Raw genomic sequence first — 20,951 nt, forward strand, 5'->3', positions numbered from 1 at the left:
TTATTCTTACCAAGAACCAAGAACTAACATGTTGTAACTGGTGAGAGGATTGTCACTGTTCGTACAACTAGATCATCTTTAGAAAGTTTCGTAGAGTTTCGGACATGCCGGTTCACCAGTTCGGAGTAAATTTAGATCGCAAGAGTATATTCTTTTCTGGAGGTATGCAAGTTGCAAGTGGGGAAGAACAAAGTTGAAATATGAGTTCGTTTGAAACGATTGCATCGACGCGACGGCATATCGGCAGCGTTTCGAGCGCCACCTGGTCAGAAGCCCGGTGCATCCGAGCCAACAAATCAATTTCCATTAGCACGATTAACGCGATTCATAGTGCGGGGTCTTCGTTCTGAATCGTCGTGCAGTTTCGGGAATAATTTATGCGCGTCGTCCTCTTTCGTACGGCCTCGCAAAGCGCGAGCAAGCGAGCGACCGCTCGACTCTCCCTTTTCTACCTCTTGCTCGATGTTTTTATTTTCGCGAGTCACGATCGCGCCAAGGCAAAGCGCCTCTCTTTTACGTCCGCGATTTAATTAGCGTGGATTAAGCTCGGACGTCCCTGATCTACGTTTCGTTCCTCCCACCGCGCACCGGTGTCCCTCTCTTTCTCCCTTTCTCTTTCTCCATCTCCGGACTCTTTCTCGTTCACGAAAAAAGAGCCGTGTATCTGTGAATCCTTCGAGAGGGACGATTCACCGCGCCACGAAGAAGGACGAACCGGCTGAATTATGCGCGACTACTTTTTCGTCGATTTGTCACGGCCTTCTCGCTCCTGCGGACAATATCTATTCCGGCTCGTTCTGAAATTCAATGATTCCCGACCCTAATGAACTGCTAACTGATAAATCCGCGTTCGCCGGCCTTCGAACCGCACCACTCTCTTCCTCCATAGGCGATCTAGTTGGATGAAAATTTCGATCGGTTTGTAAATCAACGTCTTAAAAACAAGGAAGACATAAGCAGTAGATTAACACTCACAGATTTTTGTCAATTATTTTAATCCTTTGCTGTCGGCGCTATTTTAACTTTAAAATTAAATATTTCTTCTTTCTTCTCATACAATACTTAAATGTGTAGTAATTTATTAGATACCAACATATTTAATAATGGAAACAATATTATGAATAATAGTACAGCAATTTTTAGTGGCGACTGTCGATCAACCCTCGACTGCTAAGGGTTAAATATACTTTAAATATACTTTATGCAGATCCATTGTTCTTCTTATTGCACCCAACTACGCAACTTTCAATTGAAATTTATAGCTGAATAGAAAATCAACCCGAGTCTAAATACGACTACGTGGCTCCTACAAAGTTGTGCGAAAAGCACCATACGTGAATTACCATACATTAAAAATAAATGAGAAGTCTCGCAACTGCAGCTTAATTACAATATCCAACTGATACGTTTAATCTAGAATTGTTTGCTGCTGCTATCAGTTCATGCATTCGACACCTGCTGCGATTTTAATTACCACGTACCATTTTGCTGTTTATGTAACGAAAGCTTGTGTTTTGACAGAGGTCGTTCCGGAATGGTCTCGCTCGGGTCGATCCTGCGATGAATTATATGTATAGTAAAGCTACAGAAAAAGGGATTACCCTGATTTCTTCCGGTACGAGTACTCGTATCGGTGTGTTTTTTGCAACGATTCGTGGATCGAGCTTTCGAGCGGACCGGAACGGGAGAACGTAGCGCACGAGTTGCGTTTCAGTAGGATTTCAAATTGGCCGGCGTTTCGTAAAATTCACAGAAATTCGGGATAGACGGGATATCCTCGCGACGGTAGTGGCTGTTTCCCAACTTCTATCAGAAATTTCGTTGCCATTCGTATTCCCGGTGCGCGCGTAATTCATAAGCACTTCCATTTCGTGGGAAAGCGTGTCCAGTGTATACACAGGAGCGAACACAAAAGTCGGCGGAGGAGTAAAAATGGCGGTGCGGCCGAAGAGGCAACAAGGAGAGGAGATAGTTTCGTGTGGTGGGGATGCGAGGGCGTGCGACTCATAATACGCGAGTCGCATAAAACACGCGTCCCTTTCTGTCCCTCCAATTAACATAAATGCGCGGGCTCTGTCGGGCTGGGCTGATCGCGCGCGACCGTTCGAACAGTCAACATTATCGAATTTTCCCGCGTTCGGAGGCCCGGCTCCATAATTGATCGTGCCACGGTAAAAGCTCCGTTTATCTTCCGTTGATCGGGGCGCCGTTCGCTGTTAATTTCTCAATGGCCGCCGGGCCTCTCTCTCTCCTCTTTTGAGGGACACCGGCCGAACATCTAAATACGCCATTAAAACGGTGGCCGGATGAAAAAGGGGGCGAGTGGCACGATAGGAGATAGGTGAAAGGCCAGCTACGACAGCGCCGATGGAGCCGGGGGACACTGACTAGCGCAATTAAAGCCGAGAAATCTTTCGGAGAGATAAGCCGGTGGTCAGTCGGCCCCGGTCACTCGCGTCGAGGGGAAAAAGGGGAGCAGAAAAAGAGAGAACGGGAATGAAAACAGAGGGTTCTGTTCGCGAGGGACTCGTCCCGGATTGGTCATCCGTGAGGTCCGATAAAAAGCTCCGCGAATCCCGGCCTCGGTCCTGCATACTTAATTAATGACGTCGAAATTACATCATTGCGCCCGCGTACAGGACATCGGGTGCCGATGGCGGACAAAGGGGAATTTGTTTTCGTAAATCGGTCATTCCTCCTCCCTCTTTTCCTCGCTCCGCGCTGGATCGTGTCTATTAAACTTCACCTCTTTGCGAGGACCCCGGCGAACAACTTGATATTTCAAAGGGCGACTTTGACGAGGAGCTAGCTCTGCGCGAGATCCACCGAATTATTACTTTATCCAGGGGGCAGCGTGTCAGTGGCTGGGCGATCCACCGGTGTCTGATACCGGATATCGACCCTGCACAAAAGGGCTTCCAGAGCTGACTGTTTCTTTCTTCTCCGCGGATACTGGTGGCACAGTTTCCACTGACTATTGAATCTTCTAATCAACGGAAATCGGAATAGAATAGTAACCCTTCAGGTATAACGTTCATCCACTGCATTGACTCCGAAGAGTATTTTAAACTTGATTGTCGATCAACATTTCTTGTACGAATAAATGCCGTAAAGGGTCAAGGAAGGATTAAACGCCCTTGCTTCTTCTCCCAGCAATTAGTACCAAAGTGTTGGTTCGAAGCTGACAGAGGAGACAGCTCGTTGACATCATCCCTGAAGGGTTAATTCGCTCCGTTAAGTGTTCCGTCGAGTTCGAAATCACACAACAATCACGGACATTGGACATGTATAGGATTCTTCAAATTTCATCAACGAGCGATGATGAATCAATCTCGGAGTCAACCCCGAAAGTATTTAAACAATGAGCCCTGACAGTCGATGAAGGGGCGGTTTCCGAATAAACCACGGTGCAACGAACGACGATACGATAGCTCGCGAAGAGGGTTGACGCGGCCGTAAGCGTTGCACCGCGCGCTGTTGCAACGGCGCGGCGCGGAGAATAGGGGAGTGTCTGGTAGACCCGACAATGAGCCCAGTTGACCACCATCGATCGGTGGTCCACCCCGAGAGCCGCCGATTACCACCGAGAATTTCTAATTAACCTTCGGCTCCTTGCTCGACCGTATGAGGCTCCCCGTACGACGGCCGGAAAGCACCACTTCGCGTTCACCGCTAATTTCCAGCCCTCTCTCTCTCTCTTTTCTCTCCTTCATCCCCCTTTCCCGGCCTCTTTCTCGTCTACCCTTCCACCGAACTGCGTCCGACAACTTTGCTACCGGCACTGGAGGACCGTGACGCCCGCTGTTGCACGATTACCCGGTTCAAACAAATAATTCTGCGGTCAGTCTACTCGCTGACGTTCATACTTACGTTCCGAAAATGATGGAACAGAGCTCAGACGCTTGGAGAATCGAAGAATCCAGCTCGCCGAGAAACGAGGCTGAAGTACACCCTTAACGGAAACGAGGGTTGAAAATGACTCGAGGATTATCCCGGCGAAGAACGAGTTAACAAACTTTTATGGCCCCCGGGACCGAAAGTTCCGCCGCATTTTTACCTGCGGTAATTAATCACGGATGTGGGTTCATTCTTTATATACCATAACTCAGCGTTCTAGAGCCGGGTTGTTCCACGCTCTACTTAAACGCTCAATCCCCTGTGGAGATCTGTTTGTCATTTTTGAAGGCGCTGTGAGTGGGAGTCTGTCTCCGGGACAATTATCGTGGAGTTTTATCGTTTTCTGACTAAATGACGAAGAATTCAAGAACATTCTGCTATCAATACTTTCATACTTTTCACCGTTTCGCCTATGTAATTATGAATGACAGAGAAATTATTATTTCACTAAGATCGTGAAACAAATTACACAGTGAAGTTATTGTACAAGATGTCTTATCCAACTCGAGCAAAATCTCGCCGAAGCCAAGCAGTACAAACGTTTTTATCGATAGGAGGCTAGATCGATCGCATTCATCCCCTATCTCGAACGCATTCAGAGCCCCAAATGAATCCTATCGACCAAGCGGGAGTTTCGACGGTGTTCGGCGTTTCAAGAACTTCTCGAAATATCGAAGAAGCTCGACGGCCTCGGCCAGTGGGAATGGTTAATTCCGGAAAACTGATAACGCGTATCTGATCCCAGGAGTAGGTGCACACGTATCTCCTGCACGGCGATACCCGCTCGGTCGTGGGATCTACGTGCAACACCGTTTCAGGAGAGTCTAGTTGGAAGTTCCACGGCTGGCGTGCAAGTCGTACCTACCTGTGACTCGACGCCGAAGCCGATGCCGGCGCCGCGGCGCTTCTATTACAGTTACCGCCACCGCATTCGAACGTGGCGCACAGTAATTAATCGTATGTCTTGCTTCGAGCCGACGTGCTCGAATTCAAGGGGAATCCCAGACGTCCGAGGAGTTATGCGACTCGAGCCGACTCTGAGATTTCGAGTCCCTTCACTCGACGTTCACATAAACTCGCACGTTTTCTCTCTCTTCCAATGATCTTCTATCTTATCTGAATTATTTCAGACACCGAGGATTACCATCTCTAACGAGGAATTTTCTGTCAACCTGGTTGAAGAGTGAACCCTTCTTTTAATTAAAATTGAGTTACGGATAAGTTCCTTCGATCGGATATTAATCACGGATGTAAGCAAGATGCTGATGTTAGAACTAGTTGGTCGTTGCGTTAAATAAGCGAACGTATGGCGCTTCGAGGATTATTCCGAGGCTGAAGAATCCTAAACAGTTTTCACAGTCGGTGGGGAGTGCATTCCGCCCGAGGGAGGAGTAAACAACAGAAATTGTTTGAATAGCGTCACGCGTCGTATCGACGTCGTATTAATTAACGAGAAATGCCACTAATCTGCCTGGTCGATTAAAAACCGACGCGACGGGACGGGGAAAGGGGAGAGAGGAGAGAGGGGGACAAGTCGGCTAGATAAAGCGGCAGAGTCCCCGGCGTCGCGTTAAATTCATCGTTATCCTCGGAGAGCCACCCCTTATTCTTTCGTCTCCTTACACTCCCGTCGTGATCTTCCTCCCTGGTATTCTATTCCATTCTATCGATCAGGCTACTCCGCAGCCTGCTCCCATGCAAACACACACGACACGGGGGCGAATGCGGTGAAACCGCTGGTATCTGCGATCGTTGCAGGCAGTAACAACGGCAGTTAATGTCCGAGGGCCCGTGCCTTGGTACTTCGTAACCCAATGAACAGATACAATCGGAACATAGATTAACTGCAATATAGACCTCGCGGCTCTGCCTCCATGGCCTCGAGAGGACAAAGCGAGACGACGATAGAGGAAGAGAGAGAGAAGCCGAGAGAGGCGAACGGCTCCCACCAGCCTCGAAGTCCCTGCTGAGGACGATCGTCTTATAATTGTCGGCTGAACTCTGATCACTTCGCGAACCCCTGTTTTCCTTCATTCCAGCTCCTCGCTCGAAAACGACGAGAAGGTCGTCTTCGAAGTAGGTTTCGAGACTCGTCTCGTTCATAAAAATCACAAATCAAACTTTTAGGAAAACTTCATATCGCGTTCAAGCGATATACAGAAATTTCGTCGTCGAGGAATTTTCCGTAGAAATGCGATTTCATGAATGTTTTAGAGGAAAACACGTTGATCTGTAGTTTAAATGTGTATCTAGCCAACTATGTACTTTGAATCTCTAGCTGAAACTTCACGGATATAATCTGTACGAATGGTAGCACCGATTAAGGCAAAAGAGATTCAATTTTTTCGAGTTGGTAGTCCGGGGTATCTAAAGTCTATCCGAGGAAATTTCCCCGGAAGTTCCGGCATGGGTCGCGTCTTTTGCCGGATGGTATCTTGCCCGATGTCGTTGGCAATCGTCCACGCGGGTAACGAGCCGGCTGGCTCTCGAATCGGGATCGTTCACCTCTTTTTCGTAGCAATAATCGCGCTTATCTCGCTGGCCGGCATTAAGGCGAAGGACCAACCGACCGGCCCAGACGAGCACCGGCATTCTTGGATACCGGGTGGCGCCTAGTCATCCCGCTGGACGAGTTATTATCTTGGGGCCGAAATGCCAGCCGACCGGAGCCGGCCTTTCCGGGGCTCTCTCCTCTCCTCGGTGCTTAACCTGCGTCCGCAAGCTGCGAACGACCCAGACACACCGGCGTAATACCTGTGCACACGGCGGCGCGGCGCAGTGCCGCAGCGCATGCGACAACTGGAAGTCGCGGTGACGGTGAATAATCGTGCCCGGCGAATATCCGGTATCCAGAGAATGCCCGACTCACCGGCCACAGGCGCGCCTAATCGTGCGCCCGGATGAATACGTTAAGCCACGCACATTTTTCATAGTTATCGGCCCGAGGATCGCGCCGTGAATCGAGCTAGCCTAGGCCCCCGATGATCAATGAGACTTGCGAGCCGGCAACCCAATGCCGACTAATTCGAGAAACCGAACCGGTTGAGATCGATACTCGAGGTTGTCATCTTACTGTTCGTGTCGTTAGAAAGCTAGCTTTAATACTGACCAAGTTTATTTGCACCTACCAATGTAAATAGAACGTCGGGCACTTTGGGTTCACGTTTCAAAATGAAATTCGTCATGCTAGTTGGAGGATGCTGTATATATATCTTTAATTTCGAATGAAGTTTATTTGCGCCTGCTAATGTAGAATGTTGGACAGTTTGTGTTGGGATTCGAAATAGAACTTGTAATACCAGTGGAAGGACGCTGTGTCTAATTAATGATTTATCTATAGACACCTGCGTCTAAGTTTTGAAAGGATCTTGTGAAAAGGGTCATCATCTTCGTATGATTAAAAATGTGTAAACGAATTAGCATTGTTAACAGCAGCACATTAACCAATCTAAGACAGTTTCGTTGATAAGCTGTGAAGATACTTTTATTTATTTGAAGGAATATTTTGTGCCTGGTATCTGTACATCCCATGAAGACTGGAAAACAGCTAATGCAAATCGGAGGTAGTTGCATTTAATCAAGAGTATATCTGGAGACTTCTCTGTCCAAATTTCGGAAGGATGGCGTCGGAAGGGTCCACGGATACGAAGACGAATTAAGAAACTCCGGGATTGTACGGAGAAGTTTTGAAGTATTTTCCCGAGCGACGAGCGACGAGGGCAGAGGCAGGCGGAGGAGCAAGGACGCGCAGGTGGCAGGTGGCCACCGGTGTTCGAGACAGGTTCGGGTCTCTGATCCTTCTGGTGAGGACGCGACTCTCGGCGTGGCGAATCGGGCGTTAGTGTGCCGCCCCAGACGCAGAAAGAGAGCGAGAGAGGGGGGCAGGGAGGGAGAGAGAGAGCAAGCTCCCACCGGTAAGAATCGACGACTTCTCCTCTGTGTCTTCCATATATTATCGATTTCTTACAAATCACGGCACGAATTCGATCGTAAATCACGTGCGAATCGCCGGCCGGTTCTTATCGAGGATATTCATAAATTGAGATCGAGAGATTAAGCCCGCCGGATTAAATTTAAGTCGGGGGCCCCGGGTTCGAACAAGCGGGAACAGCCCGTACAAGAAAAATCGGTCCTCTCGTCGTTCTTTTTCCCCGGTGGTGGATTGAGCCTAAGGAATTCGACGCGATAATTTACGCGACATTGATCGTCGAACAGCATTCGGGCCGCTTGGTGGCGTGCTTTCATCGACGCGAATCGGCCGGGGGACGAATAATCGCAATCGCGAGTCCTTCAACGAAGAATCGAAAAGGAGACTTCTTGGTTTCGAGTGAAATCGCAGCGCGAAGCCGCGTCGGGTTGACGCGAGATTCGGAGGAACTTTCTTTCCCTGAGCGGCGAGTTTGCGCGGACGCGCGCGAAAATCGCGTTAAGTCGCGATTCAAGGCTGTCATTTATGTAAATGAAACGTTAACAACGTCTACCAAGTTTTATAGTCCCTAGTTAACTCTTCGCCCCTCAGGTGCGCCCTGTCTCGGCTCTCAGCGACGAAAGAAGAAGAAGAAGACGAAGAGGGAACGCGGAGAAACCTTGGGGACGAGCAACCGAGAAAGAGAGGGAGCAAGGGAGAGAAGCGGAGAGAATACCTCGACCAAAAGTTTCCTCGCGATGAGCGCTGTTTAAGAAATGACCGCGTTTTAAAGCTTGCCCTTATGATCCACCCTTTCGCCCTCTCGCCGCCTGTCTCCGTCTCTGTCGCTCGGTCTGTCTCTGTCGGCGCCGACCTTCTAACAAAGATGAACCTTCGTTTTAGTACCTAGCCTCTCGTATCTTCTCCCGACCTCTCGGAGCTTCTCTTTCTCCAGAGGAGCGGTCCACGAGGAACAGCCACTCAATTTTAGCCGAGCATTTAACACGGCGAATAACCTCGTCCTCGAGAGGAAACACCGTGCCCCTCCAGGCTCCGCGAGTCCTCGCAGACTTCAGGCTTGTACCGCCGAGTACTACACGGGCTGGAAGCTTTTCTTAGCCTCGCCTTGGCTCCCCGGGCTTCCGGAACTTCAATTCCTGCTATCTATTTTCGCGGTTCACGACTCCCTCGACCGAATTACTGCGTTTTCGCGAGAGCGCAATTCATGCGAGACCCAACTCCGTCCGGTCACAGTTTGCCGTGGAACGTCGATAACAGGATCCCCCGTGAACCAGACATCGTCTTCGCAGTGCACGAGACCCTGGCATCCTCTGCGGTTTCATTTCGTCGGACGCGCTTCGGCGGCGCTTCGGCGCTTCGACCGCGTGCGTAAAGATTCCGTGACGAATGATGCCGCTAATTGGACGGACGGATGATTAACGAGCTGCGCACGCCGGGATCGATACGTCTCTAATAATTTAATAACCACGATTAATTTAATTTTCAAATATTGGATCAGCGGCTGCCAAAGAGGTCGAGTGGCATCCCCTTCCGATCCGCCACGACTGTGAAATATGAAATTATAATACGTCGGCTCTGACACGCACTGCTCACCAAGAAAATTCCTGAGCTGAGATAATCGCCGAACTCCTGGCCAGTGACGTCAGCCAATGGGTTGTTTTACAGCAGCTAACCCTCAACGACTCTGTGTAACCTCGGAGTCGCATACATTTTGAGTCGCATTTTGATTGTATTGATTGTTAACTTGTTACAGAAAATGTTTTACATCCACAAAAATAATTCGGGCTAAGATTATCTTAGCTGATAACTAGAATCTACATTTTCGCTATCGCCTAATCAACTACACCGAAGATATGAAACAGCGTGTACACAAAATACGTAGAGAATTTATGCGAGCCGCTTCTGTACAGGAAGCGCATCATACTGGCGAGCACATTTTCTGCGTATACAATATTAAAAACCGATACCTACGAGCCCGCATTCGCAGTGAAATTGAAAAAGACGATGTTTCACGGTTGTGGGAGAGACAGAGAGCGGGGGGCATTATTAAGAGATACGGTAGAGCGCGGTTTTGTTCGAGCGTAGAGGCTCGCGAGGAAGGCGGAGCCCCGAAGAAGCGCGCGAGAAACAGAGCGGAAAACGTTTATGGATATCTCAGGAGCCGATTATCGTCCTCGGGATCGCGCTTCGGAGGCATGGTTGCACCTTCCGCTCAAGCGGTCAGGCGTGCACGCCGAGATAGAGGAGCGCGTAGATACGGGCGGCGTTCATTCGCTTTCCTGGACCCGTTTTCGCGCGTTTGCATCGGCCGAGCTTGCAAACATCGACTCTGTCCGCGGTGTGCGTGCCAGTCAACGTGAAAACAAACGAATCGACGCTTTGTTCATGCACTTTCACCATCGAGCATACGCTGGCTACGACAACGGACTATTTACGGCCGAATTACATACATTCGGAATCGACGATTACGAGCTTGCTGGACCCTGCCACCTTGCACTCGTCCACCAGTCTTTTGGCTACTTGCGAGTTGATGATGATCAGCCGAGCTAATCTGTCAAGATAACCTATATTTGTTAAAAACGAACCTTTTTTCTGGCTTTACCAGCTTCGTTATCGTTGCCCATCCTTCCGGAAGTGCAATGTTGAAATAGGCGTGTCACTATTTCTACATTCCTGGCTAAGCCTGTCTCAATCTCTTCTTTAAATATGTATACATGTTTGTCACAATGCCATCAACTGCTAGTATTTGACGCACTCAGAGGCTATCTTTACTAGACAGCGAAACTTTTCAGACAAGAAATGTTCGCTCGATCTACGTACACCAACTACGCAGATAGAGATCGCTAAAAGATAATGGTAAATCACCGACCTTGACACTCGATCATCACAGTTTGCATCTGTTTGCAGCGAAACGATTCCGAGAACGACTATCGCGTTTAGCACATGCTTCAACCAGTTCAGACATTCTTCCAGGAATCGTCATCGATTGAAATTGTCGATGTAAGCCCGGCACGCAGAGAACAACCGTCGCGTCGTCGCACGCGTCTGGTCGTTGCACGCGCGACGAATTTCAAATATTTGCGTGCACGCGCGCCACGCGTCGAAACACCTCGCGATTTATTCCCTGGCCCTTCGCCGCGATCGTGGGCTCTCTCTCTCTCTCGGCCGAGACACCGAGTTGTCGTGACCTTCCGCAGCTGGCGGTTTGCAGAAATAATGCAACTTTCGTGTCATCCGTTTCTAGCTCTTAACTCTGACCTGACCCAATTTGCGGCGGGAGCCAGAGGTTCGCGAAGTTGCCGGAACATTTATCAAACCGAATATTACTGGTAGACTGGAGGGATTAAACAACGGAACTCAGTTTACCGAGTCCGCGAATAGTTCTCTCGGTGGAACCATCGCGGGACGAGCTGTTTGATGGGTGATCAGGAATTTCAGACGGGGACGAGTCGTTTGTCACTTGTGTCGAATTATCCGCGGAATTATTCGTCGCGCCGCGTCGCGTCGTCCTTAAATCATACGTAGTGGAGAGCACTCAGCAACTTGGAGCGGCGCGCAGTACAATTGCGCGTAAAAGCGTAGAATTTAGAGGCAGCGGAGGGGCATAAAATATTCGCCGGCTAAATGGAATATGCAGCCGCCTCTAGAAATAAATAAAACCGGTGAAACATTAACGCCTATTAAATTTGCAAGCTCACGAGCCCGCGCGCGGCCTGGCCTAGGCGAGAGTTCTCTGTCTCTCTCTCTCTCTCTCGCTCTCTCTCTCTCTCTCTCTCTCCTTTCACGAATCAAATGGACTGGGGGATTCGGCGTGAGCTCCTCGAACCTGCCACTCCGGTCCGTTAATAAAACAACGGGCTGCCCGTTTTCGGACTTTCATCGCCGCGGGAAGACGGGCGGCCCGGAGAAAACGACTCTCGACCTCTCTTTGCTTCGCGGAACGGCTTCGCCCGGGAAATTAAGGAAAAAAGGTTGCGAGGCGAAAGGCGAGCGCCGAGGCTGCAATTTGCACGCATTGCGACATTTCGAGCCGGGGCCAAATGCTCCTCGTGCCGTCTCTCGGTTTCCTTCTTTTCCACGGCTGTTCCGTCGCGGTGAACCCGGATACAGCTCCTGCGTCTGCCTGCCGGAATGCGCCGGAATTCCGCGGGGGCTGCTGCGTCGGACGAGATAAATTTTATTTAACTCTCTCTCGGCTGATGGGCGCCCCGCTGGAAAAGAACGAAAACCGGCAGCCATACACGCGGGAAGGAGAGAGAGCCACGTAGCTACGGGGATAGCCAGGAGAAGAAAAGCCAGAGAGGAAATCGCCATGTTTTCCACTTCCCTCCACGGAGATTCGCCGCCGTTGTCGATATGAATTGCGGAAAAGAGGAAGCACAGCTCTCGAATTCGCCCCTCGACCTCTCTCTCTCTTGAATCTGCGGCTCGTGATTCCATCGTGTCTGCCTCTCTTCCTCTTCGATTCAGTTATTGTCTCGTTTCCCAGACCCGGTTCGGCGTATTTATACGAATCGATTCGCTTTAGACCATCGTCGGCCAAAAATACGCGATTTTCTCGTCCGAAGAAAAACATGCACGTTTATTTGGACATTTAATAAATTGTCTTCTTGCGTAAATTAGTGCTTAAAAGATCTACATACACTTTCACCACAAATTAAGAATATTGCAAAACATCTTTCCATTCGATTTCCGTCGAGTCAATTACGCTGCCGTGGAAGCGTTCTGGTCCAAATAATTGCCGTGTAATTACTTCCAGGCTCCTCGAACCTGCATCTGTCTCGAAATCGCGACGACATTTTCAAAGAGCCATCTCGATCGACGCAGAGACAGGAATTTCTGAAAGACATAGCAACGTTCGTTCCGACCTCGGTAATTCGGCCGCACCCGGATGGTGTCTTCGTTCCCGGTCGTAAGCGGCAGATGTTATTAACGAACCCAGCTCGATCCCATTGTGGACCTAGGAACCGGCGCAATTTACGATTTTCATATCACACCTGCGGCAACCGGAGCTTTCTCGTTCGCGGACTCTATTGGAATATTAATTGCGCGGGCCGACCTGGGACAAACTCTCTACGAGATGAAGAACATGGCCGTGTTGACCCCACCGTGCACCGAAAGTAACTCAGAACTTCTTCCACGAAGAATGTAGCTGGCAGCAAATCCGAATTCCACGTGCTTCGACCCCGATGAAGCTAGGCTATAAATTTCGTTCGGACTCCGAAAAGTGATTTCCTAATCTTTTTCACTTTCAGCCCTCCCAATATATCTCTGAATTGGAAATTGTTGGTGTGCAACGATTCTATAACTGTAGGTTTAAGGGGCGGTTTACAGTCCTTAGGTATAAGCGATCCTTGCAGAAAAGAAAAGGCGAGGACCGAAGTCAGTCGCAAGGAAACCGTCGAAGGTAGCACGTCGTCACATTTTCGTAAAGAACCATTTGCTGTATTTTTAGTCATAAAGTTATATGTACTTAACTTCACGTATCTTTAACACTGTACACGCAATATCGCAGGATTCCACTACTTTAATATAGTCTAACAGAAATAAACAAAATAGAGTAGTTCAACCTCTTCTGATCTCTTCAGCGTGTTCACCTCGGGAGACCAAGTACGGTCAAATAAATGCATCTCTCGGTCAGTTTTATAAACGTTTTCGTTTGCACGATTGACGGATCGGCCTTTTTCCTGTCGGCGCCTCATTCTGCTAGGAAATGGCAAGTGCATAAAACACGAATGGTGGCCACGGTTAGGTGAAAAACTAGCCACGTATCTCGCGGTCTTATCGGTGCTCCATTTGTTTTTTAAGCGGGTCCTGGTAGCACGACGGACTAATTCGACGCGTAAAGCCGCCACGCAAGCTCGTCTACCGGGCTAGACGCTGGCGGGGGGGCTAGAGGCCCTTAATTACACGTTCGTATAATCCTATCGATCGGCAATTTACAGCGTGGCGTCACCGTAAATGGGAAGTTTAAGAGCTCAGCCGTTAAGTTCTCGCGGCGGTAACGGCCAGTCCCGCGGTTCGTTCTTCGCCCGTTTACACCGGGCGCGTGAGAAACGAGCCAATAAAAATCCTGCTGAATGTCAGAGGGATATGCTATCCGGACGATAATGACAACGCTAACTAATGCCTGAGAAACGACGCACGCACGGACCCCCGCTAACGGGATAATACCATGAATTTCTAGCGGACGTTTAATAAAGTCATTAACAACGGCGCACAATCCTTTCGTACGTGCATTCCCGGCGAGAGACCGTACCCGTTACGCCTTAGGCTGTTCCAGCTCGTTGTCCCCGAGCGAAGTGGGTGGCTGCGCTCTCTGACGACTATTTTACATTTCCACGGTGATCGCGTTAACCCCTTGCCTTGTAATCTCGTTCGCGGCTCCGACGATTAACGTCGTTTCCCAGACGAAAAGACAATTTATATTTACCGCGTCTCTACATTTCACTCTGACTTTCCAATCTAATAATATATCTATAGTGTCAAATGTTTGATCATTCTCGTAATGACGTTCGTGATTTATCTTTAAAAATATTCAGGCAAATGGATGTAATATTTAGTAGGTTCTATTTAAAATCTTCTTTAGGAGTCTGGATTAATATAGTACAGCAACTGGTCCACTAAATTGTACATCTAGAACTGTCCTAACCAATTTTTACATAGCCTTAAAATGGCCCCAGTGTGATGCATCATGGTCTGACTAAACGTGGCGCCACTTAAGTGTTAAGAATGCGGAGCTAAATCGATTCGAGCCGATTTATCGTCGATTATTTTGCGATTTTTTCAGCGCGTAGCGTGAAGGGAGTAACATTGTTCAGACTTTTCAGCCTGGGGGAAACTAATGCCGAGGGTGTTGGCGTTGGTGGCGCGACAATCGCAGCTCTCGCCCCGTTTCTCATACTAGAAGACGGCGCGCGGCGTAATGTAAAGCCGCCTGGTCTAAGTGGCCGATAAAGCACGAAAAGCGACAGCGGCGAATAGCCCGGTTGTGTATACACGGGGTGCGCGCAATCTCCCTCGAAAACTCCCGCGGGGTGGGCAACCCCTTTTTCAGGGAAGGGGTTGCGAGGTTCTTCCTTGTTAGCGGGGTTCTCCCCGTGAAAACTCGCTTTTCACGGACGACTGTACCCGGTCGAATCGGCAACGTATCGCGACAATCGTCGAGACGCGCGGCAAGGTCCGCGATAAGAACCGGAAAAATAATGGGAGAAACACGCAGGGGGTGGTGGCAGAGGGGAGGGGGCGAGGAAGGAAGCAACGAACGCAGAAAAGATGCGGGGATGAATGGACAGCACCTGGGGGCAACGTAATTATTCGCGTGGCACGGAGGAAGGCGGAAACAGGGACGAACGGAGGAGAGGAAAAAGGAGGAGCAAGAAAACGAAGGTAACATTAGGGAATATAAACCTGGATGCCGGGTGAGCTCTCGGGGTTTTGCGGGGCGGTGAATGAATGGACCGCGGACTGCGAGGTACACGGGGACGGGGAACGTCGAGCTCGCAGAGATCAGCATGTAGCTGCGGATGGAGAAGAGAAAATGATGGTTCAGAACCGGCAGAAAGGAAAAGGAAGACCTCGCGGGACTCGTAGCCGTGGAAGATGCAGGGCCACTCGGAGAACGGTCGCTTTCGGTCCTTCCGTGAGATATTTACGAAGCTAAACGGCACCGGCTATCCCACCGATACCGCCGCCGTCACATTTTGCGTATTAACCGAGATTTTCTGTGCACATTTCTCCAAGGAACTATTACAGACACGGAAATTCTAATCGGAGCAGCGGAAATCAATCATAAATCATATAAAATTTTGATTTGCATAGAACAACCGATGAAACTAGAAAATAGCGAGGAAATAAAACGCGCGAGATGAATATCCCGGATGTCCCAGCGAAACCGAACCTTTTTTACGGTCGCTCGGGCGTTAAAAAGTTTTGCGAATTCTTCAGCTGTATGAATTTTCTTGGTGGACCGGTTTCATCGAGTATATCACCGGTTCGATTAAATTTCTTCCGAAGAATTCGGTTCGAAAACTTGCTCGCATTTTTCAAATCGACCCGGGAAAGGGGAACAGTTGAAGAAAAACCATTATCCGGGTCAGGGTACGTCTCGCGAAAATAGAATGGTCTCCGGGTGACCCGGTTTTCACGAAAGTACGTAAAACCGTGTACGATTTTCTCTATCGCGCGCGGCGGGGACGCGTTTCATCGAACTAATGAATTAAATAACTTCTTAGGCACGTGTATACGAGCGGCAATATGCAATTACGAGCACGATGCTCCTCTCATTGCGCTGGCTGAACGGGCGCGCTGCGTAATTAATTTTCCCGGCAATCTGGCACCGCGTCCACTATTACGCCGCTACTATTTCCCGGCGCTATCGTCGTGCATTATAGCGGCAACTATGGCCGTGCGCGGCCACGGCCTCCTCTACCGCAGCGGCCGTTTATACGAAACGCTCCGGTAAATTTGTCGGCAGACTGTAATACGGAGAAACGTATCTGTAATAAACCGTGGCGTTGCGATAATGCCGGACAATAAGCGGCCCCCCCGGTTCACGGGCCGATCCGTAATTACCGATGTTACGAGCTAATCATGCCCGATCAGCCCGCAGATACGATTTATTCCGTAGGCTTGGCTAATGAGACCGTTTGCGGGTTAATTTTCAATTTCTTCTTGTTAACCGGACCGTCGACGAAATACCCATCGTTCGATCTCCTGCTAATTAAGATGGCCCCTTTCCGACCGGCCACGTGATCACGTTTCAGATTTCGCGGCATTCTTAATTGCTCGCGCCGGAACGCATCCACGTTCCTAGAGCCACAGAGGAACTCAAAGAGACGCAACACATTTTTCTTTGGACTGACAAAATTAAATATTTAATGGGAGTTCCGTGTCGCTAGAGCGTCATTATACCACTTTATTGCAAGTTCTAATTACAGCGTCATCGCGAAGCTGCCGCTCGGGCGTCGAACATTATCGCGGAAATTATAAATGCGCCAACAAAGAAATGTTATATTGAACATTCTGAATTTTTTAGGAGGCGGACTCTCTCCGAGGTACGAGGCGCATAATAATGAACGTATCGAAAAATGGAGAGGCAGAAGAATTTTTCATAAAAGAATTTCTCATATTTAGAGGCAAAGAAGGAATTCATTATTTCCGCGGAGAGTAACGAACGGCGAATGAGAAAGTATTAAAACATCGCATAATATGTATTCGGCGAATGAAGATAATATTTCCTTTTGAACGAGTGGAATACATATTCAGGGAACGTTCGAATGAAGCAGGATACGTCAGAATGGGAACCTGTAGATATCGATTATTCGAATGAAATTCTGATATCGGAGCTGTGTCGCGCGATAGTCGAAGTACACGGTGTTCTCGGAGTCTCGGCTCCGAAATCGGTGGACCCCTGTAAAAAAAAGCCCCGGCCGACTAATTGGCATCGTTTGTTCGGCTTATCAACACGGTATTAATGTTTGTCGTCCCGCGCAACAATTTCACGATGGCGATAAGCCCGGGGAGCAACCGGTACCGAGCATAACAAGGCGAGCCGCGACAAGAAACGCGAAACGATCTACGTGACCGTGGCTTCGCCTGCTCCGAGGTTGATGCACGCTGGATGAAGAACTTGATACGTGCATTAGCTAGTATAACTGGTCGATAACGCGCTCAACCATGTCACGTACATTTATACTTCTCCTGCACGTGCAAAACGGCCGTGCAATCCGTTCACGGATTTCAACGGAGGAAGCGGTTTCCGTTGCAAAACAAGTCTTAGCTACGCTCGGGACTCAAAAATCCAGGAACAGAAGCAACATACAACCGATAGCCTCGCCCTGCCGCCGAGTTCTTTCGCTGGAACACCGCTATTAATTGAATACCACTGCTTTGATCCTACATTGTCATAGCAGAATTCATGAAGGCTGGAGTCGAATGAAATAGCCAATTACCAGCAGTATATTTGCATAGCAATCGAAAATTTTGGCTAGCTAAAATAATTCTCGATTCAATTATAACTGTGTTGTTAAGAATTACTAAAGTAGGTGAAGAAAGAAAGGCATTCCTAAGTAAAAATTTTATTTTTATTAGGAAAGACTGAAATATAATATACTAATAGGCTCTTTTATGTCTCCTAACCGTGCTAAAATTTGGGAGAGACTAAAGGAGACATTACTGAAATATAGCACGTTACGTATGTAGCAGGATTTATTAGTTTCCAGAAGCAATCATCTCGCGCAGACAAATTTATCGAGGAGCCATTGTTGCGAGGTTAATCAAGACGTGTCTGCGGAGAAATCAATAAAATCTATAACTCTTAAGTTCCACCGGTGTACGAACACCGCGGAATCATTTAAACGTAACGGGGGAAGCGGGTTGCATTTGGACTTCCGATGTCGATAGCATTATTTCAGCGTCGGCGGCCATATTAAGCAATATATCACAGATTTTATTTTTCGCGAGCAACAAACTTGGACGACCATAAAACAGAAACTAAAAGTATAAATCACCCGTCCCAGCCCGATATGAAACAACGGAGGACAAGCGAAATTTCTATAGCGACCGTGGTTTCGCGTTTTACGTCGAGCGAGCCGGATAAAATAAGATCCAGACTCTGCGAGGAATCATCAACAAGCAATCATCGCGTGGACAGGTAGTTACGTGTTGTCCTTTGAAACGAGCATGCGCGCCCGCAAGTAGTCGAACGAGATGCGATGAAAAAGTTATTGCATTGTACTATGGAGATTGAATTTCGGAAACCCTTTGATGTCGACGGCCGGAGCCGGGCCAGCGGAAATTTTGTTAACCGAAAACAGCGTTAAGTGCACCGTGACCCTTTTTCATTACTTCAATTCGACTGTCCCTTTACGCGAACTTAATCATTACTTTACCATGCACCGGTGATCTTCGTGTCCGCAGCGTAATTATTGAGTTTGCCTGCTCACCTGTAATCAAAAACAGAAAACGAACGAATTAGTAAATCTGAAGATCCACGTGCACCGGAGAAACAAAAACGGTCTCATAGTTTGTAATACTTTCATAAGACATACAGATGACAGAGCATGCATAACAGGGGAAAAACAAGCCCCACTTTTCCAGGGGTTTCCAGAATCCTCTGCAAACACACGACTGCGCTGCCAGCTCCAGCCGGCACTCAGCGTTCAAATAAACAATCGCAGCTATCAAATGTCTATATCAAAGAAAACAAATTTTCAAACACTGCCACGTCGCCCCGAACTATGCTGTGGGATGGGGACTCAAGATTGCTGAGCACAGGCGTGTCTTGTTCGTTCGCCTAAATATTTGGCCAGATGACGTTTTGCCTCCCCATGGAACGCGTAGTTCCAGCTGAACATTCCATAATCTAACTCTCTCACGTGCAGCAGGAAACCGAATGTCAAAAAATGCGACACTGGAACTACCGAATCCGTCAAAACGACGGATTTCAGATTCTTTATTTTACAATTCTCTCTCTCTCTCTCTCTCTCTCTCTCTCTCTCTAATAAATTTCATATTTTAAAATTATTTATATTTTTATAGGGACACGCCTTGCGCATCGCTGGCTGATGAAAAGATCCCTCGATCGATTAACGGGCGAGGCATCTAATTTCGAAGAGCTATTTTATCGATGAAGGTAAGCCTTGCGAAAATTTCCGCTTTCGTGTTACGTTATTCTATTTAGCACGCGGTTCTACGTGTGTCGATCTTCGACGATCTTCACGGTTTCATGAACCTGTTCTAAATCCCAATTATCCTCGCGGTTACTCTATTCCTGCACATCCGTCTTAAACATTCTCGCTCGCTCGACGTAACCACCCGATCATCTTATTGGTTAGACGCGTGTAATATTCTGAACGATCCTCAAGACTCTCTCGTTGAAACTCCGCAGATATTAGCTCCTTGAAACTATCAATAATTGAGGGATCCGGATATATTAAGCGCGTATAAGCAGTATAAGTCCACTTGGCCGCCTCGCGCTATCGTTCTACGCGATTAACAGTGATAAGACGTCCTTAATCTCCTATCAGTTCGTATTGTTAGCGTTCTAACTAGGTTGTATGAACGGTTTTTCATGATTTCCTATAGCCAGGGGGAAATATTTCTGTCCTTACCTATGCTTTTGAGTAAAAATAAATCGACCGGGATTTTATTATTGAATTATAGAGAGTTTTGAATAATTATCGTCCTAACTTTTAATTTTTCTGGTGGTCGAGCCAGGTGGAGAACTCGCATAACTTGTCACCGGGTTGTATTATCAGCTTGGGAAATTGGCTTGAAGGAGCTCTGGAAGCTGCGATCGGTATGCGGGGGAAGTTATTTTCATTAATGCCGAGACGAATCGCGCAGGGCCGTCGGATGATCGGTGAGATAATGGGGATCGGGCCTCGCGTATCACGGTTACACGAGAAAACATTCGGTTTATTATTAGCTTTGACCGGTGGATCGTGATTGCGCGTTGCCGCGGCCAGAAACAGAAAGAAAAAGGAGGGGGAAAGGAGTTACATGTGGGTCTCGTACGCTTATGCTCGCGCTATCGAGACGAAAGATCCGAGCGTGATTGAAGACCGATGGCCCAGCCATAGGTGCTGCGTGGCAGAAGGGGCAGGAAGGGAGAAACCTGGTCCGAAGGGTGTGCGGAGGTGAGGGAGGAAGGGTGGCAGGACGGGTAGAACGAATGAGAATGCGACCGGTAAATCGTATCGTGATACAGCGAATCCTCGCCACGGAACGTGGGCGACTCCGCTTCATTTGCGTGCACGCTTGTGCGTGTATTCCTGCCGGCGAGCGTGACGCTGCGTCGCGACGCGCAAACCGGCCGTCTAATCGCGTGAAAGAAAATCTCGTGTTCCCTTCGAACTGACAACCTTTTAGGGCCCTTGGGACAGAGCCCCGAGTACGCAAATGCAAATTTCGGATAGCGGACGATTTACGACGGGCCCGACTGCCAACACCGCTCTTCGAGACCCGCCCGGATAAATAAACTATTTATAATTAAATAAGCCCGCTCGCGGAAACGCACGTTCCCGCGGTTCATTAATTCACCGTGGCGCCCATTCGTCATTCGAACGGCTAACCCATTCCGTGAAATTTCTGCGGAAAAAACGATTGAACCGTCATTGTGAAA

At 48.5% G+C, this 20,951-nt stretch overlaps 1 protein-coding gene across 10 annotated transcripts in view; it reads right to left on the reverse strand.

Moving 5' to 3' along the window:
• LOC143208633 (latrophilin Cirl) overlaps positions 1-20,951 on the reverse strand; it is a 427,202-nt gene that overhangs the window by 100,124 nt on the left and 306,127 nt on the right. For 6 of the 10 annotated variants that reach the window (XM_076423207.1, XM_076423208.1, XM_076423204.1 and 3 more), the window contains one exon: positions 18,718-18,771. The exons of the other annotated variants lie outside the window; for them this stretch is intronic. In XM_076423207.1, the coding sequence (XP_076279322.1) occupies positions 18,718-18,771 (54 nt within the window). The remainder of the gene's footprint in view (positions 1-18,717; positions 18,772-20,951) is intronic. 10 annotated transcript variants of the gene reach the window in all.

The sequence above is a fragment of the Lasioglossum baleicum genome, chromosome 5 (assembly GCF_051020765.1).
Source record: "Lasioglossum baleicum chromosome 5, iyLasBale1, whole genome shotgun sequence".
In the NCBI taxonomy this organism is placed as follows: Eukaryota; Metazoa; Arthropoda; class Insecta; order Hymenoptera; family Halictidae; genus Lasioglossum; species Lasioglossum baleicum.